Here is a 26,434-nt window from a genome sequence, read left to right on the forward strand (position 1 = left end):
AATAAATCTTTTAAATGATGAAAATATTTCCAAAAATTTGTGTACACTATTAAAAAGTATTTTTCAAAACAGCATTGATTTTTTCTCTTTTTTGACATACCAGTATCAATATAAGAAATATTAATTATCAATGAAGATGGTTACTCATAACTTATATAGCTACATATAACTTCTACTTTTTTTCCTAATAAAAAAGCCCTTATATATAATATACATACAATAAATGATAAATAACACTGTATAATTTCAAATTTACTGCTTGCAAACTCTGAACAATATGTTACTATACAGTTTGTCCATTTTGGGGTCAACTAGCATGATTTAAACATATGATATATCTAATGCATGAAGAAATTTTTGTGGTAAAAAGTTTGTATTTAACCCAGCATGTTGCTAGCCATTTTTATAAATTTTTTTATTAATATAGGTATGGTTATTGGGACAAAAATTTGAGATCAAAAAAGCAAAAAACATATATTACAATTTCTTAACATATTACAATATATTGATTAAACTTCAAGTTTTCTACCAAACCATAGGAAACATTCTTGTATACTTATTTTTTCCTCATTCTGGAAATTATTTCCCCCTTCTGATATTACCAAGAAGGTATGCACATTCCACATTGTAAAAGTATTTTTTCTGGCAATGATGAGATCAACAGTTCATAACCAACCTCTTTATTAGAATCAACTTTTTTTTTTACCACCAAAACGCTGATTAATACTGAGGACTATATTGAAATACAAAAGCTGTTTTCTTGATCTTTTGCCTAACAAATTGCAGAGTATAAAATCTCTCACTCTTTTCAACTAAAAAAACAATCTGTCAAAAAAAACAATCTGTTGGTCCCTTGTTAATCTGTTGTTCCCTTATTAACACTTAAAGTAAAAGAATCAAAGAGTATTCCTATTATTTATTATAAGATTTCTTTTTTTCACACAAAACTGATTTAAAAGTTTTTCAATCATCAAGTCCTGATTAGACCATGATCAGTCTGTTTGTATATGGTATAACTACTTTAGACAGTGTTTTAATGCATTAGGTTTTAAATAAAGAATGGCAAAAAAAAACCTAACATCAATTCAACAATAAATTAAGGCAATTACAACAGACTCATGACATCGATGCTGCTTTTCAACATCTTTATTATCAAAAAATTATCCTAAATGTTATCAAAAAAATTAATTTTCAAACCATTTAAAAAAATAGTTTTTTTAGAGATGTTTTTATAAAATATTTTTGAAATTTATATATAATTTGGCTTCTTTTAAGATCCACATAATTAACACCACCCATATGTCAAATAATAGTAACTGAATTACTTAATGTACTTAAATACATTGCTTTCTTTTCAAAAATAGCAAACAGTTGTAAAATATTGTTTATAAATCTATTTTGTCTCACACTTTCTTGTTTTTTATGATCCAGTAAAAGTGTTGCAGCAAGCCTCAATGGACTTTTAAGGTTATGATAATTAAATAAAATTGTATTTAAAAAAGAAAATATAGTTTGTCTTGTTTTAAATTTATTTACACACAAAATCTGGACATGTTTGGTGTCTAACTCTACCATTCATCTTTATCAGCAAAAAAGTAGATTGAATTGAAAGTAAAATTATGTACATACTTTCTTGAAATTCTATGTTTTAAATCTTTTTTTAGTCATGCTTTGTTTACCCATTGAGTATGAATAAACAATGAAAAACTTACACTATTTGGTGGCTTAATGCGAGCTATTTAATATTTCTGCTCTGTTAAAACAGATTATCATTTCTGCATTTATTATACTTTTATACTATAATTTATTCAAATTCTGCAATAAAATTTATAGGTTGATTAAATTTAATTTGTGCGATCATTGTGTAATCATCTTTTCTCACAGAGCTAGTTCAAATTAATTTAATAATTTGTAATAAAGTATTAGCTCAGGAAGTTTTATAGTTTTTAACTAACATGTAACTGAGGAAGTTATTTAGTATATATAGAAAATTATATTTATTTTAAAAAGAGATTTAAGAAAAGTTGTTTTATTACAGATTTTAGAAGTAGTTGCAAAAGAAATTAGAGTACCTTTAAACGCAACATGTGCAACAATGAATGAAAAAGTAACTAAGAGAGACACTAGAAAGTTTACTAAAAAACAACTTGGCCAAAAAATGAGTATAAGAGATAAAATCATTTAATGAAGTATCAATTAGCTTGTAAACATGGACCTCAACATATTGATATTAAGTTTGATCTTATAACAACAACTTGGATATACTATAGTTTTGTTACTAGTTTTCCAAAAAAAATAATTATTACTTTTAATAGCATTTCAACAGCAAGACTTATGAGACAGATAAAAGCAACATACATTGATATCAAGAGTTTTATTTGTCCATAATTGCTATTATATTAGTGATAATGTACATACAATGGAATAATTTCTAAATAAAATAATTACAGTCCAGATAATGTTGACTGATAAAAAATATTTTTGCATATGAACTGAGCAATGCATTTTTTACTCTGGTAAAATTTTGAATTTAGTTTTATTTCTGATTTTGTTTAATTTTTTTGTGTCGTATCACCATTTTTTTTTCACTTTGAGATCCTATATTATCAATAAAAAGAAATACAAAAAAAACTAAAGAAACAATAGTAATAAAAAAAAACTAAAGAAACATAATAAAAAAAATTATTAGACTGAAATTTACTAACGAGCAGACTGATCAAGCAAACCAACATCTCGTGTTGTCCAACGACAAAAGCTGCAATTTAAATAATGATACTTTTTAGAGCTCGATGGATTTCCTGGATCAGTTGTAGCGCTTTCATCAACTCCAACTAGCGCTGTTGCTCTAACAGACAGTGTGTGACCGCAACTTGGACAGTCAAAACAATTTGCGCATCTTGATGAAAATGCAAAAATTAAAAAATCTTAAATTATTTTCATATTAAAATATTTAATTAACATTTAAAAATATATAATTAACAATTACAAATTTAATTAAAGTATATTGTTTTTATGAACAAAAATTTTTTATAACTTTGTTCTTTAATATAATTTTATTCATAATTTCATGCTAAATTAAAAGTTAAATATAAACAACACTATTCAACAGATTTTGGTGCAGAAAATGTAAAATCTTTTTTTGAATTATTTTTATCTAGGACAATATCTAGGAATTAGAAAACCATATTTATTTTCCTTTGGTTGGCTCTAATATTTTTGCTTTAAAATATGTTATGACTCTGCAAAATATTTTTTTTTTCACTGTTTATACTAAAGCCCAAAAAATGTTTATAAGTATGATACATACAAGTTTAGATCCAAAAAAATGTTTACAACTTTATACATAATTTTTTGTAGATATATAATCCACTAGCAAGGGCAATTAGTCTAGAAATAGGTGTGAATTAGAGAAAGAAATATGGCTTAAACAGAGATAAAAACATATTAAATAATAATAATAACAATATACTAAGATTCAAATAAGAATAGTAAAACAACAATAACAAAAAAATATTAAATAAAAAAAGGTGCAAACAACAAATGTTTGTTTTCGTTATTTTATTCGTCACTAGTTTCTTTTCGTTTCTTTACTTTTTGCAGTATTGTTAATGGATGACAATATTTTTTCAATACCTGTTTTTCTATTGCTTGTATAATGGTAACCCTTTTTGCAGGAGGATTACTCTCAACTAATGTTCTAATCTTTGAGTCAACAAAAAACATCTTAAGTCAGTTTTAACTAAATTAAACTTGCAAAAAATTTTTCTAGCTTTGCGTTGGACAGAGAGATGGTGAAAAAGTAATTTAGTTAATGCCATCCTTCCAGTTCGCTCACTATAGAAAGGAGAAATATGATGAGGTATAGAAAAGTTATCCCAAGCATGCTCTAACAAAGAGTGCCATTGACTAAACACATTTGACATATTTATAACAGTAAAAGTAGTTTTCAAAACAATTTAAAAAAATAAGTAATGGTGAGATCTGCAAACTAATTATCAACAGTTTTTTTTTCACAATTACTCTTTGATCCCATCTTTCAAAATTGAAAACTTAAGGAAAAAACTTAAATATTCATTTGCTTTCTGCTTCTTTTTCTAATCAATAGAAAATATAACTTTTTACATGCTTATTGATCTGTCATAATTTTCAACTCATCTTGATAGTGGTATTTTGCATTAATAAAAGATACTTTAGAAATCAAATGTTTCACATGTAGGAGTTTTTGAAATTCTTTTTATTCTCAATTAAATCCCTGATAATCTTTTTATTTTCAGTTAAACCTCTAAAGTTCTTTTTATTTTTTTATTTATTTTTTGAAAATAAATAAAAAAAAAAAAAGAACTTTAGAGGTTTTAATTTTTTTATTTATTTCATTTTTAGAGTATTCTTTATTTTTTGAAAAACCTTTTCAAATTATAAAAAAGGTTAACTTTAATAAATAAATAAAAAAAAATCCATTTTTTCTAAACAATGGCATTTTTTCTTAACGATAGAAATTAAAAAAAAAACTCAAAATTTTTATTTGTATAATGAAAATATCATTAGGAACCATTGTGGCACTCCTAGCTCTTTTTTCTTTAATATAGATAGATATATTAAATCATAATTATTATGATTAAAGAAATACATATTAAATAAAATATCCATCATTTGATCCCAGCGATTTATTCTTTAATGTACATATACTTGTGACTGAAATACCAAAAAAAGTATGGATCAGTCTACCATTGTAACAATAATACAAGAGTGGCCAGATCTTTCTTCATAAACACTGCATGTCTACTTAAACTTGTCAACCAAAATTTGAACTGTTTCCTTATAAAGTGGCAGAGTGGTAAAATAATTTTTCGATTGCCTTCTAACCTTAGGAAAATTTTCAGCATTAGCAAATAAAAAACAATTTGAATTTACTATCTAATCAATAGAGAATTCAAATTGAATTCACCACACAGTGATCAGGAATAACTTAAAATTAGGCCAAAAATTAATTTTTTTGAAAATATTTATTCAAAATTGCAGAAAATTTGCTCTATGATGTAAAAATGGTGGGGAGGGGGGGGGGGGATAATATAACTTTTTTTTTTTGTAAAAAAAATGTAATCAAAAAGTAAATCTTAAAGTAATTCATTTCTATTCATCTAAATTCTGTCCTCAATAACTAAATAAAATTGATATTTAGTAAACTTTATATCTAAGTGAGAGAAAAATTATATTAACATTTGCATGCATATATATATATATATATATATATATATATATATATATATATATATATATATATATATATTCACATTAAAAAGTTTTGTAAAGGAAAAAACATTTTTTTCCTTTACAAAACTTTTTAATGTGAATATACATATATTTCACACTTTCAAAACATAAAAATAAAGGTAATTTATGTCATTTGGCTTTTATGCCGCTAATTTTTTTATAAAATGAGCTTTTAAAAACCACATTATTTCAAAATGGGGCAAGTTTGGGCAGATAACTTTTTTTAGTTTCTTATACATATTTCCATTACATTTGCAAAGCTTTTCCAGGTTTAAGCAATAAGAAATAAAAAACTGTCATATTTGATAGACCCTAAACTCAACAGTTATTAAAGATGCAATTATAAATAATATTAGATGAGCTGCATAGTCTTCATTGCAGAGATTGTAAAAAAATTTTTGGATAACTAAAAAATAACTATGAAGAATTTATGAGAAACACAGTTGAAAGTTTAAAAATCCTTGGTCAAACTTTCTCCTTAATCAAACTTTCTCTATAATCATTTAAGTTATTTGCCTAATATTCTTAATTTATTCAGTTTATTCATTGATGAGGCAAGATACATTAGAATAAAGTAATGGAGGTACCAAAGATATATAACAAATGAGGGTACCAAAGTGATATCAAATACTGTTGGAATGGGAAGCACCTTGCACCTGATTTCCATTGAAGAAAATTGCAGAAATAAAAGTTTTTACCATAAATTTTTACTTTTATTACACTACTTTTCTAAACATTGAATTTTTCTTTGCTAAACCTTTCTTTACTACATACTTAGGAATGTTTATTCTGTTACTTAAAAAAAAAACTAATTATTTCTGAGTAGTATTTCACTTATGTTGGTAGCATTATTTTGGTCCTATTTATCACTAAAACATAAGGCAGGAAAATTAAACTAATAGTAAGAAATAGGTTTCATATTAGGCATTTTTAAATTACCAAGAAACATATGTAACATTCTAGGCACCAAAAGAAAAAAATTTTAAGCTTGTATAATAAACCACTAATAAATAAATGTTTATAAACTTTATTATACCGATTTTTTTTTAATTTTGCTTCAGCAGATGGCATGTTTTCCAAACAGTTTGGACAATAAAATGAATCAACCTAAAGAAAAAAATATAAACTACCAACAATAATATATATAATTAATAATTAATATATAATTAATAATTAATATATGTTATCTAAATCAGATTTCTACATATAATCTAAAATATATTAAAATCCTGTAAAAACTAATTGCACTTTATTTTAGATAATAATGTATCAGGAGTGGAGGAGCCTGGGATGAGCCTGAGTTAGAAGTAAAGCTAAAAATTTAGAATTTTGTTTCTTTAGAGTTCAAGAGAATACAAAAGTATATATTTTAATGGTGAAAAAAATGTTAGTTTTTTTTTTTTGGCTTTACATATTTTACTAATTTGTCAATGTACACTTGCCAATAATTTAAGAACAATGCAAGAAAAATGTCCATGAACACCTTAGGAGTTAGCTCATTAACTAAAGAAACTAAAATTGATTGCAAAATCATGTTTAATGTTTTCTGATATTTCAGATTATGATTTTGTGGAAAATGTAAAAAAAAAAAAACTTTAAAATATAAGATTTTAGTGTATCATTTTTAATACTTTTAAAAAAAATACAATTCTATAATATTTTTCAGGCAACATTTTATTGTGAAGTTTTACAATTAAATAAAATATTTTATATTTTAAATAAAAATATTTTATATTTTATAAAAATATATTTTTATATTTCATAAAAAATATTTTATATTTTAAATAAAAATTTATAATAATATATAAATAATTAAATATATTGTGTATTTTGATGCAGAACATCTAAATGTATTGGAAAGACCACAAAACTCCAAGTAAACAAACATTACAAATAAGTGGAAATTTATATTAATGAAATGCAAAATAATAAGTGTGAATATTTTTGAATTTTTTCCAAAAGTCTTGAAATATTCACTATTTAATTCATTCGGCTACTGCTGCTTCATGTAATTTAAAAATAGTAATTGCATCAAGACACCAAAGAAAACTATTGTTTTCACTTGGACCAGATGTGCTATGATCATTTAAATGATGCTTCTTTGCAGATGACAGACAGTATTTCACAGAATTTTTAAAACTAAAGTTTTAAGGCTTTCAAGACCGATCAATTGATATACCAATTAAATCAAGATACTGGTTATTTTTTAACACCAATGTTCTGATGCCTCCATGTTTTAACAAACATAATAATGTTTACATATGTAAGCCCTACACCTCACTTTTTTTTTTTTTTTTTGTTTTCTTTTTTTTTTAAACATATTCACTTCCAAAAAGGCTGTGAGCAACTAATACTAGAGTTGGAAGTTATTGGAAGAGAAAAGATGAAGTCATAGTAAAAGGATGAGACTTAAGGTGGCTCACCCCCATTAAGTCTAACTTTTTATTTATAAAATTTCTAAACTTGTTTTTAATTTTTTATATAAGGAAATTACATTAAAACTTTAACTTTTCAAAATAAAAATTAAATTTGCATTTTTTGATGCTGAGTCAGCATAATTTGTCTAAAATCTTACCTTATCTAAAACAATGATATTTTGAGTAAAATTTGCACTTATTACACCATATTTTGCTAAATTGTAGCTAAATAGTTGCTTTAGGGCTGGAACTAAAATTTTTTTCAAATGTTAAAAAAAACTAAAATGGCAGCAATAAATGTGCAGAAATCGATTAATTGCCTGTGTCAGTCTGACAAACTACATTGAAACTAACTCATTTATACTTAAAATGTTACAATTCTAGTTCCAGCCCTCATAAATAAGTTAATACACATACTGTGAAAATTTGAAGATAAAAGCTTTAACCAAACTGAAAATATTACCGTTTTCGTAAGAAAAACATATTAAAATAAGAAAGTCCTCAAAAACACATTTAAAAATAAAACAACATAAAAACGAAAAGTTTTTTTGTGAAAAGTTACTAAAAACTGCCACTAGTATAAAAGTTTCCATCATCATTCTCCTTCTCAATGTCTAAATAGCCTTTTTTTATCGATCTTAAATGTTTTCTTCGTTTTTTATTAATATCAGTTGATTTTCTTGACATACTTGATAGTCGCTTTTTATCTTTTTTAAAAGCTCCTTTTTCGAAATAAATACCTCCAGGAAAACCAAGCATTTTAAAAACATACCTTAAGGAAGTAAATCCGTCATTATAATTTAAAATAGAAGAATAAACAGCTATTTCAAGAATTTTTCTTGCAGTAAAAGTAGCTTTAGGGCATCGCTGCCATATGAAACCATTAAATGACTCATTGCAGTTTTGTGTCATTCCATGTAAACACTTTCTTAGCATTTCAGGGTTTGACAATTCTTGAAAAATAGGTTTAATTTCCTCCATAACTGCCACTGGTAAGTTAATTTTTTGTTTATAGCTTGTTTTACCTGTAACTTTATCTGATTGCCATTTGCACCAGCTGTTTTTCCCTTTTAAACAAAATTGATGACGAGTAACTTCATAAGGAAAATTTGTACAATGGTAAAGTACAGCTATTACAGAATTTCTCATACACAGTAGGTTATTTTTATTTTGTCTTATAGCCATTCCAACAAAGTTCTGCATTGTGTTAATAGATTTATTGGTTAATCTTCCTTTTCCAGATATTTTTAAACCGTCGCTTAACAACCTGCCTTTAAAATCTTTAATTTTTTGACGCAAACGAGAGCCTACTCTTTTCTGATAATGGCCAATACATTCCAGCTTTTCGATAATACAATCACCATATGGTTTACTTTTAACAACATTAGTAAAAGAACTTGAGTCACCATCTCCAAGGTACTTAGTATACCTTAAATTATATTTTTGTATTGACGAATGAAATATTTCTCGAGCTCCAGCAGCTTCCATTGACCCTGCTGTGCCAAAATGATTAACCTGGCAATTGTGTGTAGCTTTCCAACATTCAAAATCAATAGGATTGTTTATTCTTTTATGCACTTCACACTGCATGCAAAACTTAGATAAAGAAAAAACATCAATCACCTTTTTATTTTCATGTGAAAGACCAGCAACAACACCATTTAGGGAAGAGTATCCACGACGTTGCCATGTTCCGTCTATTGATATGCCACAGTCAATAATTTCATCATCAGAAGCATTTGCATTTATTATTTCTCTTAGTTCTGATACAGCAGCTTTCATACTCTGAGAACTAATTTCCTTATAAACTTTATGTAATTTATTGTTTGTAAGGTCATAACTGTGATTCGAAAGAGGTGGAGGCATATTCATTATAGCAGTAAAAGTAGACATAGCTTCGTTACCACGTCCAATTTCACGAAATGCCATAACAGCACGTAAATTTATTTCATATGGGTTTGAACCAGGTTTTGAACTTTGATTTATATACGGAGATGAATAAAATGTACTTTCAAAGTCACAGTTTGAACATTGTATAGTAATTCCAATAGAAAATCCCATACGTACAGATTTATTATGCAAAAAAGTTAGCTTGCTATTACACTGCATATTGAATACTGTTCCAATATATTTTTAATAATTCTAAAGTTACATATAAAGAAAAAATTGTCGACTTCAGAATCACAAGTTGTTTCAGCACTAAAGTTTTTCTTAAGCTTTGATGCGCTTGTTGTTTCTGATTTCCTGCTACATTCAATTACTTCCTTTGCTTTCCTTGAATATCTATTTCCTTGATATTTTCTCTTTAAATTTCTAACTTTATTTCTTTTGTTTGCCATATTAAGATAGATAATTTTCAGTTAAATTCAGAGATAAAGTTTTCAGTTAAAATACATTAGAATAATAAAACAGAGCACATTTTTTTAAAATGATATATTTTGTAGAACATTAGAAAAGCATAATAGATTTAACATAAGCATAATAGATCTAACACTGAGAAATACTTCAAAATTGCTAGTAGAAATCTTCAAAATTGCTAGTAGAATTAATTAATAAAATAGTTGTTTACACCGTTGCTAAGGCGTTGCTAAGGAGTAGGAAAGTGCGTTGATCCTAATAATTGTATTTTTTGTTACTTTTAAAGCACATAATAGTAAAAATTGATTATGGATTTTATACTTTAATGTTTAAAATAGCATAATTTAAAAAAAAAAAAAATTTTTTTTTTTTTGATTTTTAATAGGGGTGAGCCACCTTAATGTAAATTCAAAAAAGTATAGGGACAGGGATAAAACCTTGAGGAACTCCTGAAGTTACAGAAAATGAAGATGAGAATGACAAACTTTATAGTATAATTGGTAAGGAAGGATTCAATAATCTTAAAGATGTTAGCTGATACACTGCAAGATGAGAGCTTATGGAGAAGACCAAACCTTATCAAAGACTTTAGAAATGTTGAGAGCAACAGCCCTAACCTCTCCACATCTATCTAATGCATGTTAAAATGTTCTACGTAATGTATGTTAAAAGTAGTAGAGCGAAAAAATCTAAATCCATATTGATGATCAGAAAGTAAGTTACTAGATTCAAGATGAGAGATTAAGTGCTTTTTAATTAAAGACACAAAAACCTTGTGTTAATGGGGTAGTAGTTAGACGAGTCAAATCACTCTCCAGAATTTTTGTAAATAGGGATAACAAATGCCGCTTTCCAACAGGCTGGATAACAAGACTCTAATAAGCACTTGCTAAACTTTTTTGAAAATATAGACAACAACTCCGGAGAACACTTCTGCGAGACTATGACAGGTATGTTGTCAAGACCACAAGCTGTAGTAGAGTCTAAGCAGAAAATCCCTTTAGATACAGTATTTGGAGTGATAAGAATGTCAAGCAATGAATCAACCTGTTTGTCGGCTATATCAGGTAAGATGTGATTAGAGGAATAGGGTGTTAGCTAGCCCATAGGCTATAAAGCAGAATGCCCAATGGGTTTAAAATTCCTAAAATTCAATGACCTTTTTTTTTTTTTTGGAATTAATAATTGTCTAATATCGATAAAAATTCCTAATATTTTGAAAATTAATATTTAATATTCTTAATGTCACAAAAACGCAGTAAAAATATACTCTTGGCTAATGCTGTCAGGAGTGATGAGATTGATGAAAAGTTCTTAGCAAACAAATCACCATTGTCTTCAGGTGAAGTAATAAAATATGAACAATGCAAGAGAGAAGGAAAAACAGATTTGCCCTTGTTATAAATACTGTTAAAGATTCTCAAGTCTTATGAGCCTAATTTTTAGGATGAAATACAAGATCTTTTTCTAAGAATAGGGGGCTTAGGCATTAGACAAATCCTTTTTATTATGGTTTCTAGCACTAGTAAACAGACCTGTTTTCTGGAGAATTGTTTTGCACTTGGAAATCGCAGCAGCACAATGAGAGGAAAACCACAGAGAAATGTTAGACTTGACTTAGAATCATCAAGAGGGAATAAAACATTGCATGCATGAATCCAAGAAGTTACATTTGAAGCTCATTTGTCAGCAGGAAGACAAAAGATTTCTACCCAAGGGCTATCACGAAAAAAATCATGGAAAGAGTCCAGTCAGCTTTTTAAGGTAGTTGTAAGAGGTACGATAATAGGGGGATTCTAATGATGAAGAAGAATGAATTAATAGTTTTAGACAGATCAAGTTAGTGTGTCATTTATTTTGTGTATTATAAATCGTAAAACTCTTTTTACTTTTTCTTTCTACTACTGTTGCAACACTCCTGGCATATTATGTTGCAACACTCCTGGCATGTTTTACATATTTACCAGTACATGTAGCAGTACTCCTTGCATGTTGCACCTATTTGTCAGTGGATGAATATAAATAGTAAAAAATAAAAAACATTCCAGTCTATAAAGTTTATTTTTGAGGTTTTTAAAAAAACAATTAAATTATTTTCCTCAATTAAACATAATGGTTTTTACATAAAGTGTACCTGAATTTGTCACTTTTAAAGACAAAGAATCATTAAGGTCTGTTTTCTACCACAAAGAGAAAATTTAGGTGCCAAACAATATGTTCTGTAACAATATAATTTCTTTAACTTGATGATATGAGTTACTCTACAATTTTTATTAAACATCCGGTCATATTTTTTCATCCCTTTTTTTTTAATTTTATAAATAGCTTACAATACAACCAAGGTACATTAGAGGTATGTATGTTGTACCTTGGAGGTATTATTGCTTTAACAGATTAAGTACTTAACATGGTAGAAATTTGATATGTTTACCTATAGGATAATTAAACTTCACATCAGCCTTATTGAAGATAATATTATTCAAACTATATATAGCATATATAGCGTAAAGTTTTAAAGACGTTTGTTTAATTTATGAACATATTTTATGATCACGAATATGTTATCATTAACTAATATAACTCTTTATTGATTAAAAAGTTTTTAAAAACATTATTAAAAAATGTTCATAAAATAGATAAGAAATAATTTATTAACAGTTAACAAATTAACCAAAAACCAACTGTAAAATTATAAGCAAATAAACAAACATTATGTTACATTTTATGAAAAAAATATTTTTTTTTTAAATTTAGTTCTTATTTGAAAATAAAATTTAGTTCTTATTTGAAAAAAATGACAAAAAATGATTTTTCAAATAGGAACTTACATTTTGTTTGTAACTTTTGTTATAGTGAGAAAAAAAAACTGTCTGAATGATTTTTAACACGTTAATAAAATAACCTTAATTACAATGTGGTACTTAAAAAGACGCTAGTGGCGCAATTTAACCTCTAACAATACAAATTATATTTGCTGAGTTGAGTTACTTTGAAATGCGTTAAGGGTCATTCCAGCTCAATTCAATTTATGCTCGGCACCATACCATCTCAGATTTTGATGATTTTTGAAACACAAGCTTATATCTATAAAAAAAAACTTCACTTCAAATTTTAGTGTCTGACTCCTAACGGTTTTAGAGACATTGATACTCAGTCCCTTTTTTGGTTATTTTTTTCAGCACCATTTATTTTTTAAGCAAATTGCATAAAACAATTAGCTTTAACTTAGGAAATACTTGCTACTATCAAACTATTTTTAATATTAGAAGAACTCATAAATGATACTTAAAACACTAAAAAATTAAAGCTTCTCTATGGAAATTTAATTTTAAAATGGTGTTATATTTTTTATATGTTTTTTGATGCCCCGTACAAAAAGAAGTATATCTTGAGATGCCTTAAAGATATGATTCTGAAAATTTTTCCTATGGTTGTATATTTAACAAATTCTTTATTACAAAAAAACTGCAGGGGTTTTTATTTTTGAATCTGATTTATTTGCATTGAAAGTTTTATAAAAAAAATAAGGAAAAATTGTTATTTAATAATGAAAAGAAAAATTATATACATATTTTTTTTACCTTTTTTTTATTTTAGAATCTCAGGTACTGTTCTAATATATAAACTTAGTTGCAATTCACATTGAAGATCTTCATCTTATACAACCTTCATGTTTAATGAAGGATTTTCTATTTACGAATCTTCAAATAATTATTTTAAAATTATTTCTTACAAAACTAAAAATTAATATGAAAATATTGATAATAAAGAAAGATGTTCAATTGGATTAATAAATTAAGAAAATTGACACAAACAAACATCCAATGATATAAAAAATGATGTGAAAATCAAAATATCAAAAATGAAGTGAAATCCAATGATATCAAGGAAACTTTAAGTCTCAATGATGTAGAAAAACATTTGATAGTTAGTTGTTCTAACATTAAAAGTGATGAAAATGCAATGGTTTGCTTCCATGAAAATGTTTACTAAAAACATTAATCCACAATCCACATAACTTGCTGTGATCCATTTTATTCAAATAATGGAAAAAGAAGAAAAGGTAATATTACTTAACCATGAAGCTTTTTTAAACTTTATTGTAATTATATAAGGGTCAAATTATTATATTTTCAACCAATCACCTGTGGGTCACCACGTCTGGTTTTCCTGATTTTTACATATTGTTATGTGCATTATGTAGATAGGTTAAATTTGAAATTTCAGACTTCCAAGTAAAACGGTTCAGAAATTATAGCCTTAGAAACATGACACAGTGGCCCCCCTCAATTTACAAATGGTTAAAACAGACTACTTTAGAGCTGTATAACTTTTTTCTCACTTTCAACAAGTGTCTCATTTTTTCTAGAACTATTTTCTGGATAGTTCTCTCTTTAAAAAAGTGGTTTTTATTAACTTGTGTTAAATTTAAAAAAAATTATGACCTCCTCAACTTTGGAAAAAATCCTAAAAACGCTAAAATATGCCAAAATGAAACTAACTGTAGCATTATTCTACTCATCCACAAGTCTTTACAGATAAGTTTTCTGATTAGCTACTACTGTCTGCAATAAATGGGCAAAATATAGGCAGCTTGTTGCAGTTTAGAACTTAAATATATCTAAAAGAAAAATGTCCATTCGCCTAAAAAGTCCAATTTTCAGCCATTTTGAGATGCTTGTAAATTTTTCTAACACTTTGTTTTGATCTATGATTAACAGCATATAAGACCATTAGACCCAAATATCTGAAAATGAAATTATTATAAACTTGTCAAATCCACACCAAAAATGCTGGCATTTTTAAATAACCCTATTTTTCAATCATCAACGGTTAAATGTGTTACTAGAAACCAGTGCCTCTCTAATCTGCCAACTGGCCTATGTGAAGGGTGCAACTAATTACAAGCCATTTCTTAATAAAAACAAAGATATGGTTGGTTGTCCTCTTCTTGATCTGGTCTTTATAGTAGATAGGGGCACAAATAAAGGAAGCAGTAACTTTTTAGAGACCTTCATTATGATTCAAATAAAGGTCTCTAAATTAATTAAGATATTTGGATACTTAATATCTAAATTAAATTCAAAATAAAACCATTATTTTTTTAAATTCTATTTTATTATAGGTAATCAGTGGTCTGTATTTGGTCTGGATCCACTCTCACTCTTTAAGGTGAGGTGAGGGGAGGGGGTTTAGGGTTGCTTCTTTCTTTTCTTTTCTTCTTCTTAAAAAATACTTTGGTTCAAATTTTCAACATTAATGAGCAAGTATTTCATAAGTTAAAGCTAACTGTGATACATAAATAGCTTAAAAAATAAATTGCGCTAAAAATAATAACCAAAAAAGAGATTGGGACTGAGTATCGATATCTCTGAAACAGTTAGGAGTCAGACACTAAAATTTGGAGTGAAGTTTTTTTTCAATAATATAAGCTTGTATTCCAAAAATCATCAAAATCTGAGATGGCATGGTGTTGAAAATTTTTTTTTTGGTTGATATGACATGTAATGTCGTAAATTAATGAGGGGAGGGGTCTTAATAAGCTCAGGGTGAGTAGGAAAATTTTCCGCAAATTATTAAACATCAACATCAACTGTGTTAAGCACTTAAGTGTACTATCTTTCATTCTTTTGATTTTTCATAAATCCTGTTTTATAAGTACCAAATTTTAGGAATATTAATCATGTTTTTTTTTCTGTTTAAAAAAAGGCCACTTTTCAATTCTTTGTAACAACTCTAACTAAACTATTCAGGACAACATTTAAATAAAAAAAAATCAAGCAACATCGGCATGTTTGTAATTAAACTTGCACTATTAAAATTGCAATTTTACTGGGGCAAAGGCTAAGTAAAAGTTACAGGTGTTATGTTTATTTTTAAGTATTTTAAGTTGTTTTATTGGTTTCCTTGCCTCAAAATATGTAAGCGTACACATTTTCAGCTTTCTATTGCACACAGAACAGAAATAAAGACTAAAATCATTTTTTTAAATGACGGGTTTATGTTGGTTCAAGACAAAGTTTGAATAGTCATATCTTTGAAACTGTTTGGAATTAAATGATAAAATTTTGGAAATGTTCATAACTTATTATAACATTTGAGTGGTGTAAAAATCAGCAAAATCTGAGACTTTAAGTTGCATGCCTGGATGTTTTACATGGAATTGCTCTGTAGTGAAAAACATTTATTTACCTTGTTATTTACCAGGTATGGCTATACCAATACTGCTAAAGCAATACAGTTATGACCAATTGAGCTATGTTGACATTAGTTCGTAAAGAAGCCCATCCTTGTTGTGCGTAACATTAAGTTTTGATTTGAAACAATTTAGGGAAGTGACTGATACAACATCATTATCAAATGAGTTCCAGAGGTTGACTATATGTTCCGATAAGAACTATTGTCTGTTGTGAATCTATGCTAACCAGTGTAGGTGGGTGAACTCTTGTTCTTTTGTTTTCACTTCTATTAAATCTGATCTGTTCCTTTGTTCCTCAAGTGTCCATAAACCTAGTTAAAGTATTATGTCTGCATACAATAGATGTTCCACTTCTATTATCATTTTACTAAAACGATGTTGTTTTTTTTCAATTAGTTCTTTGTCTTTGACATAAAAAGGTGACCAAACAGATGTACAATATTCTATGTGTGGACGAACTAACATAGATAGTATAACTTATATAGATGCTTTCAAATCATATGATATCACAACCCCAAGGTCTTTTTTAGTCTCAATTTCTTCTAAAATAACCCTGTTTATACTGTATTCATAATCAATGTTCTTTTTACCAACGGGCATAACTTTGCATTTCATAATGTTAAATTGCATTTGTTATTAAATAGACCAATTGACAAGCTTTTGTAGATCTTCTCAGAGTTGCAAACCATCACTTCTGGTATTAACTTAAGAGAATATTTTGGTATCGTCAGCAAATTTTAATATAAGGTTTGTCACACCTGTATCTAGATCATTAATATATATCAAAAATAGGATTGGACCTAATACTGACCCTTGTGGTATGTCACTAAGTACTCTCCTAAAAGAAGAACTTTTTCCATTAAAAACTACTTGTTGAACCCTGTTAATTAACCAAGAAGTTATCCATTGAAAAATTTTGCCTTCAATTCCATGATTATACAATTTAGCAACCTTTAATGAGGAACCTTATCAAAGGCTTTTGCGAAATCTAAATATATCACATCTACACAATCTTCATTGTCAACAAATCTTGTTATTTTTTCCAAAAACAATAATAAATTGATCAACATATTTTCCTTTCATGAATCCGTGTTGCAAGTCTACTTTTGCTTGACTCATTACAAGGTAATTGACAAAAGCATCCCATATTAGTAATTCAAATAGCTTACAAATTTGATTGGTAAGACTAACAGATCTGTAATTTTCTACGTATGAACTACTACTGCTTTTAAATAATGGAATAACATTAGCACTTTTCCAATCATCTGGCACCAAACCATCATCAAGTGATTTACAAAACAGCAATTAAAGTGGAACACAAATTTCATTTTGAATATTGTAAAGTAGCCTTAACCCTATCATCAGCTCCAGCCGATTTATTTATTTTAAGTTTAGACAATTTTGTCCTCACATCATTCTTGGTAAAGATGCAGTCACTCATCCTACCAATATTAGGCCTATTAAGGATGCCTTCAGATTCTGGTATTATGTCAATATTCTCATTAGTGAAAATAGATGTAAAGTACTTATTAAATTCTTCAGTTATTCCAGTAACTGAATCAATTTTAATATCATCTCTTTTTAACAGCACTCCAGCTTCAACTGCTAACTTTGTTTTACTTCTAGCATAAACAAAAAATGATTTAGAATCATGTTTGATATTTCACGCCAGCATATATTCAAAGTCAATTTTTGCTTTCCTAATAAGGCATTTACATTTTTTATTCACACTAACCACTGCAGGATGTAATTTGTTTGTGTCTAGAATATATTTCCTTTTTCTTTTGATTGCTTTGGCTACTTTATTAGTCATCCATAAGAGTTTTTTATACTTTGGATTGGTGCTGATCAATTGCTTTGGAACATATGTTGATTCTAAGTCAAGCAATATTGATTTAAATGATGACCAATAATCTAATGTTAAAAAATAGTTGTATATAACCAACAATTTAAAAAATTCTTTTGAATGAATAAAAAAAGTTAACTCAAATAAAAATTTTTAGTTTGCAGAAGCCATTAACTGCTTGTATGGCATTATTTGTTCAATGACTTATGGAATATAAAATATTTAAAGCAAAAAATGTTAAAGCATTTTTTTCTTATTAAATTTGTGAAAATTATTAATGCACAAATACTGAAAATAAAATACTGAAACCTTCAAAAAGCAGATTACACATATTAAGTAGAATGAGTGAACAAATTTGCTTACCTCGTGTGTAACACATTTGGTACACCTTAGTTTTGTACAGTGCCGACAAAAATACAGCATAGTTATAGGCTTATACTCTTCACAGTGACATCTGTATAGAATATGAGAGTCAGTTCCAATAACAGAGAGTGCAATAGGATTAGAAAACAATTTCATTTTAGGTCTAAAAATATATTGAACATGGTGTCAATAGGGAAACTCTCATTAACAAAGAATATCATTTAATCAAATCCATTCAATATTCAATATATAAAAGATTTTTGATTAAAAAAAAAAGAAGACTTTTTGATTATTTAATCTATAATACAGAAAGCAACTAAATAACATAAATATTATATATATATATATATATATATATATATATATATATATATATATATATATATATATATATATATTTATGAATATATATATATATATATATATATATATATACAGGGTCTATTGAAGATCCTTTTCAACAGTATTGAATGAATTTGGGTTCATTTGGCAACATTTGGACGCCACCCAAATTCAAAAATTGAGGACTTTTTTTTTTATGCAGATACCACTGCCAAAATAATTTTTCTAGAATAACCCCTGATATATTATTGTGTTAGCCATGAATATATTTTTTTATCTCATATTTGTAATATTGGGAATATTTATTGTTATTGTTTTACAAATTATAGGGAATTTAATAAAAAAAGTCAATTTAATACCAGCAATTTTTTGGTACTAAATTGGTTCAAGCTGGAGTAGATAGTTTATAATAAGAGTTAACTCAAAAATTAAACACTATATATATATATATATATATATATATATATATATATATATATATATATATATATATAAATATATATATATACAGAGGCTGTTCTAGACCGTTTTTGACAGCATCGACTTTGTGCACCGCCCAAATTAAAATTTGAGGACCTTTTTTTTTATGCTTTTTACGGCAAATATTGTTTTTTTTTGCAAAATAATGCCAATTTCCCACTAAATTTCTCTGGGACAGAGGGGTACTGCCGCCCAAATTTTTTTCCCAGAATAGGCCCTGATATTTATATGTATATTTATATATATATATATATATATATATATATATATATATATATGTATATATATATATATATACTATATATACTACATATACTATATATACTACATATACTATATATATTTTTTATTTTTTTTTTTGGATTATTCACCTCATTAAGGCCCAAGGGGGGCCACTACAGTCGAGGAGGCTACTCATATTTTTTTTTGTGTTTTTTTGTGTTTTTTTTTAGATGTTATTCGTGGCGCAACCCTCTCTCAACTCTTTAACTCCGAAACACGAACCTTGCCTAGCAAGGCCGCTGCGCGGAGAAACTAAGTTGAGCGCGGTACTTCCAGGGACATGGTGGGAGTCGAACTCCGAACCTCTCGCTTACAAAGCGAGCGCTCTTACCACTACACCACTACCGCATATATACTACATATGCTATATATACTACATATACTATATATACTACATATACTATATATACTACATATACTATATATACTACATATACTATATATACTACATATACTATATATACTACATATACTATATATACTACATATACTATATATACTATAGTGTATGTAGATCAGCAATTGCTTACTTATTTTGCTTAACTTATAGCATACATATAGTCTTTTTTAGAAAAAGGAAAAATCAAAGATTAATAAAAGACAAGATTGCTGCACCAGGCCAAACTATTAGTTGATGCAGCAGACTTTCTTGCAGCAGCAAGCTATAAGATAGTTAATGTATCAGTGACAAACCCAGAGTTTATTTGGGGATATCTTTTTTTTTGGCAACCTGTGTGTGTATGATATGGGGAGATATTCTTGAGATTGCTTGACTTGACTTTAATCAATTTTATTTTAAATGGATATTTTAAAATCATTCTATTTATTGAAACAACAAATTTTTTATAAATTCCATTGTCTTTCAATTTCATAACAAGTATTCAAATTGAGATTTATAACATTCATTTTTTTAAATCTTATGTTTGGTTAGAAACCAAAAGACGGTTTTAAACATTAAACAAGTCATGCAGCATAATTACTTTTTAATTCATTACATTGCGCTGAAGAAAAAATCAAGATGCTAAAATAAACAGAAAATTAGTCAAATACTACTGCACTTGAAACCAAAATTTTTTTTTACTATTTTAATTTTAAAAAAAAAAATTAAAATTTTTTTTATTTAACAACCATACTGTCTTAGCGGTACTAAAACAGGTCTGGTTTTGGGGTTAGGGTTGAGTGTATGTCCTGAAGGTTCAAATTACCAAGATATTTGACTGGGGCCAGGGCTGGGTCTGATAAAATATAGCTGAGGCCGGATTTGAGACTGGAGCTGCAAATACTAAAGTTTATATAAATAAGAAAAGATATTGTATGCCAGCATCTAAATAAATAGCGACCATATATGTTTATATGCATAATATGTATGCATAAAGTGTATTTTGGAAGCTTTTATTTCTTTTGGAATAAAAATTTGGAAGCTTTTATTACTTCTCTTCAATTTTAAGTCCAAATGTCCTTATATTATTCCAAGAAACCGATGTAAAAATGTCCTATCTGATGTTAAGCTCTGTTATTCTCAGTTTACTAAGTCTTGTATCTTACATTAGATGTTATGCTCTAGAGACTTTTGATTAGTCTTCAACAATGTCATTAACTTAAGTCTAACATTTATTTTCTAATTCATGGATCTGACCTTTTTACTTCTCCTTAGAATAAAGCAGAGTTGTTTGCAAAGAAATCTTACTCTAATTTGACTCTTGAATATAATGTCCATACTCTTCCGGACAGTTAAACAAATTAACCCATTGTTTAACATCTATATCCATTTTCCAATGCTTACCAGACAAGATTTCCATCATAGTCCTAAAAAAGTGTTCTCCAGAACATGTTATAATACATTTATTATAATACAACTATTATAATACATTATATTATATTTACATACTAATAATATAATGTATTATAAATGCATGTACATAAATTAGATATAAAGCTATTATAATAGTAGATATTACATTATGTAGTAACTATATATTTAATTATTAAATTAACTAATAAATATACAATATATGTAATATATATTTATATATACATATATGAAAAAAATAGCTAATGATACGTAACAAGCTAAATGATATGTAACAAGCCAATGATATGTAACAATTTAATATGTGAACAATTGGAAACTTTATACACATGCTTATATATTTATATTTAATATATGATATATTTAATATATGATATATTTAATATATGATATATTTAATATATATATATATATATATATATATATATATATATATATATATATATATATATATATATATATATATATATATATATATATATATATATATATATATATATATATATATATATATATATATATAAGTTAGATAAGTGTTTTTTACTAATTTATTATTGCTCTGTTCTTTAAGAACATTGAGCACTCTCTTTGTAAAATTCACTAACAAATTTTTCATATATATATATGTATATATATATATATATATATATATATATATATATATATATATATATATATATATATATATATATATATATATATATACACATATATATATAAATATATATATATATATTATATATATAATTGCAAATCTGTACACATATACTTATATATATATACATATATATATATATACATACATATATATATATATATATATATATATATATATATATATATATATATATATATATATATATATATATATATATATATGTATATATATATATATATATATATATATATATTTATATATATATATAATAAATGTAAATAATTTCATAAAAGTCTGATAATTATACGATTATTTATCATTATTTAATTTATATTTGTCTAAAAAAAACACTTTTTTTTATCGGGTATCATTAATTTCAGACGGTTTATTTTTTTAAGTTTTCAGACGGCACCGACGGATCAGATGGGTTGAACTTTACACATTAACCATAAGAATAACTTATTTTATTTATATTATAAATTTATTCTTGAGACAATATTTAAATTATGTAATAATGGTGACGAATTTTTATTATAAACCTTAGAATAAAATCACTAACCACAATTATATAATTTAAACGTAGTCTACAGAATAAATGAGTGAATGAATAAATAAATATAAATAAATTAATAATAAGTAGAATAACTTATTCTTGTCTCGCAGCAAAATATAGAATTTACCGAAACAAAACACAGAATTAAAAAAAAATTATCAAAAATTCAACTTTAGTTTCAGGTTGATCACGGAAACAAAAGTTGAATCTTTGATGAAAAAGAAATATATTTTAAAAATATATTTTAAAAATACTGTTTTTTGCTTTAATCTTAATTTAAAAGGTTGATCACAAAAACTAAAGTTAAATTTTAAATTTTAAAAAAGAAATTTATTTCTGTATTTTGTTTCGGTATGTTCGAAACGATTGTAACTTTAAAAAAACTCTAATAAAAAAGATGCTTGGTTTGTAAATGGATTCAAAAACTTTTTTTTCTCTTTTTTTAAATTTATTGGTCTTAACCATTAGCAACACTTGCGTAATTCTTCACTCGGGCTAAATGCCTACTTTTCGGTACTTTAAACTTTTTAATAAATAGAAAATACGGGCTAAAAATATATGGTTAAAAATATACTGAAAAAAATTGACTTTAATTTATAACAGTTGTTATTGTTTATATTTACAACTGATAAAAAAAAAAAAAGTTTTATATTTGTATATAATTAACCTTTTATTATTGTTTAAATAATTTTTATAATTGCTTTTTTTAAATTAATTGCTAGTTCCAACTTATTTAATTTAAGTTGAATTTAACAAAAACAAACAATTTTAAAAGTTACATAAATAATAACAATATTATAAGGGTCATTCCACGCCAAACGGTCCAATTTCCGAAATCATCCTTACTCGACTAGCTCAGATTTTGATAAAATTTTGTCAGCATGTAGTAAAACATGCAAAAACTTTTATTGTTTTTTTGTAGGGTCATGTCTCTCGAACTAAAGGTTTTTCAGTATTGTTATTTTTTCTAAAAGTTCTACGTACTAATATAATGAATATATGAATAAAAAATCAACTTTTAAAAAATTCCCTATGTTGAGTTATTACGAAACCAATGTGGTGACAAAAGTAAAATACCCAAAAATAACATGTATTTGAACCCCTAAAACTTAATGTGGGCAAATTTTTTTGTTTTTTTAATTGCATCATTTGAAAGACCTTATTTTACACTTCTAGAAATAATAAAAATCATGTTGGAGAGATTTTTCTTATGAACTAAAACTATCTAGTTTTTATGAGCTAAGTTAGGTCTACAAAGTCTTTGATACTTTAAAAGTGATATTAGGGTCCGTAAATTAACTTGCTGAGTAGAGCTAATTTTAGTAAATATATTTTTATTCAACGGACGAACCTCTCTAAATTAAATTCAAAAAATTAATTTACATAAGTTTATCACTAACATCGATTAGAATTATTGGAAGACGAAAGTTAGAATTAAAAATAAAACAAGAGCTAACTTAGATATATCTACATCCTGACAAGTCTGTTGAACAAAACTTAAGTACTTATTGTATTGGAAAATTTGACAGAAGTTTATGTCATTTAAGTACTCATTTATGAATAAAATGTTTTATTGACTTTTGCTCAGAATTTTTGATCGAGGAACAGAGTTTGATTGTCAGGTAAACTTATAATTTAATCAAAAATACTACTTTAACTTGTTTCCACCACAAATCACTGCTGTTGGTTAAATACACGCATTTGCAGCGCTATTTTTTAAATCCTTTTGGTAAGGCAAATTTTTTCTTAGTCAAAAGTTTGAGATGTATTGACCTAAAGACTGCAGACTGTCTTTTAAAGTTAACAAACAAATTCATTTGTCCAGGTCAAAAATTGTGTCCAAATTGCCACAAAGCTTATTCAACCACAAACTCAAGTGAAAAAAACGAAAATATTGATGGCATAGATAATATATTATGTTCAAGTGACACTATTAATACTAGCCTTTTTTGAGATTGAAATTTCACCTATAAGAATAAAACGTGTTAGTAAGGAGATCATTCTAGTTATGTAAAAGATAAAATTCGGAAAGTGCAAATAACAGTTGCTGAAAAATAGCTGCTGTTAGTGGTTTATAACTAAATAATAATGTCGTACTACGAAGCAGTACCGGTGTTGAGTGTGAGAACTGAATTGACTGGTCAGTTTTTAAAATTTTTTTGAAAATTTTTGACAAGGGGGAGGGGGTCAAAAATGTTGACGTCAACAACATTATTTTTTTCAATAAATTTAGTTACTTAACAAAAGAAAAATCAGGCAGCGTTTGAAGTCTTACAGACTCACTCAACTTTCAGTGTTTTAATGACACTAAATATATTTCTACTTTTTTAAAACTGCGTTGTGCTTTGAAAATACCTCACAAATGAAAACAAATAAAGATTTATGTAAGTACATAGCCTACATTGTATTATTTAAATGTTTATACCACAAATACTAGTAGCTTTTTAAAAACTGGAAAACTTTTATAAATTGTAAACTTTGGCTCTTCCGTATTTCCAGATTTTCAAAAATTTCCGAAAATTTTCGAAAACTTTTCAAATATTTCCATCTTCTGGATTTCCAAAAATTGGTTTATAAAAATTATCAAATGCATTGTTTGTTATACTAGACACTATTAGTAATAGTTTGCTTTCAATATGAAGCTGGTCCTTGTTGACTGAAATTTGCCGACTGTCAGCGATAGATCCCATTTTGCCGATTCCAGTGTCCAATTTGCCGACTTATAAAATTCGTAGGTGGACTAGACATACTCTACGCCCCCCTTCCCCTCGGGACGGCCCTGTATATTTATATACATTTCATTATTTACAGATGAATAATTGTATATATAAATATATATATATATATATATATATATATATATATATATATATATATATATATATATATATATATATATATATATACATGCTTCTCTTTGTTCTTTTAAATTTCATAAATGGAATTTTTATTATTGACATAACATCGACTTGCAGCTCTTCGTTAGATTGCGTTAATTTAATTTTTTTACATTCTATGATGCACTGGAGTTTAAACCAAGAGTGTTGCATATAGCCAGAGATGTAGTTAAGACAGTAAAGACCAAGACCAAGACTAAGACCAAGAAATTTGGGCTTAAGACTAAGACCAAAACCAAGACTGAATGCTTCAAGACCAAGACTAAGACCAAGACATTAAAAAATTAACACAAGACCAAGACCAAGACTTTTTACTGCAAGAAGTTTTTACAAAACCGGGATCAAGACTTAGGTTATAACACAATAAAACTCATGCTCACACATGTAAAGGGTGAACAGGTTCTATCTGTTGACCAGCTTCGCACCCCTTCTTTATTTATTAGGCTAGCGTAGATGTATTGCTGGATCTTCTTAACTCATTGCATGGGTTTTGCTTGTGTCTCTGTTTTCATAACAAGATAACTCATTTTATTATCTCTTAATAAGGGTACAGCTCTAAAACTCAGTTTTATGGTTTTGAGGCCAACTGGTAGTCAGGTTTACCGAACTCTGTCGTAGCCCTTAGAGATACCAATTCTATCAACAGCTGTAAAATATCAGAATACTAACAGTGCCATGTTGCGCATTGATGGTGTCTCTGATTGTACATTTGATTCGACTTTTCTTAATTTAAAACAAAATCAATTTAAAAAAATTCTGAGAACAATTTTATTCTAACTTATTGACATGATTTTCAATAAATATTTAAAATATACTCTTATTTTTTTTAATTATGATTACTACAACTATTATAATTAACTTCTTGTTTGTTTATTTTTTATAATTATCATCAAAGTATGATTTTTAAATGTTTACTTTGTTTATGTATGTTTTATGTGTGTATCCTTATAATAATCAT

At 26.7% G+C, this 26,434-nt stretch overlaps 1 protein-coding gene across 1 annotated transcript in view; it reads right to left on the reverse strand.

Moving 5' to 3' along the window:
- Positions 1-18,637, reverse strand: part of LOC101239131 (dynactin subunit 4) — a 45,511-nt gene extending 26,874 nt beyond the window's left edge. Inside the window, exons 1-3 of the mRNA XM_065796244.1 lie at positions 18,455-18,637; positions 6,308-6,378; positions 2,706-2,896 (exon numbers count right to left, since the gene is read on the reverse strand). Coding sequence (XP_065652316.1) covers positions 2,706-2,896; positions 6,308-6,378; positions 18,455-18,610 — 418 coding nt within the window. The 5' untranslated portion in view covers positions 18,611-18,637. The remainder of the gene's footprint in view (positions 1-2,705; positions 2,897-6,307; positions 6,379-18,454) is intronic.
- Between the last annotated feature and the right edge of the window lie 7,797 nt (positions 18,638-26,434).

The sequence above is a fragment of the Hydra vulgaris genome, chromosome 04, assembly GCF_038396675.1.
Source record: "Hydra vulgaris chromosome 04, alternate assembly HydraT2T_AEP".
NCBI classification, from domain to species: domain Eukaryota; kingdom Metazoa; phylum Cnidaria; class Hydrozoa; order Anthoathecata; family Hydridae; genus Hydra; species Hydra vulgaris.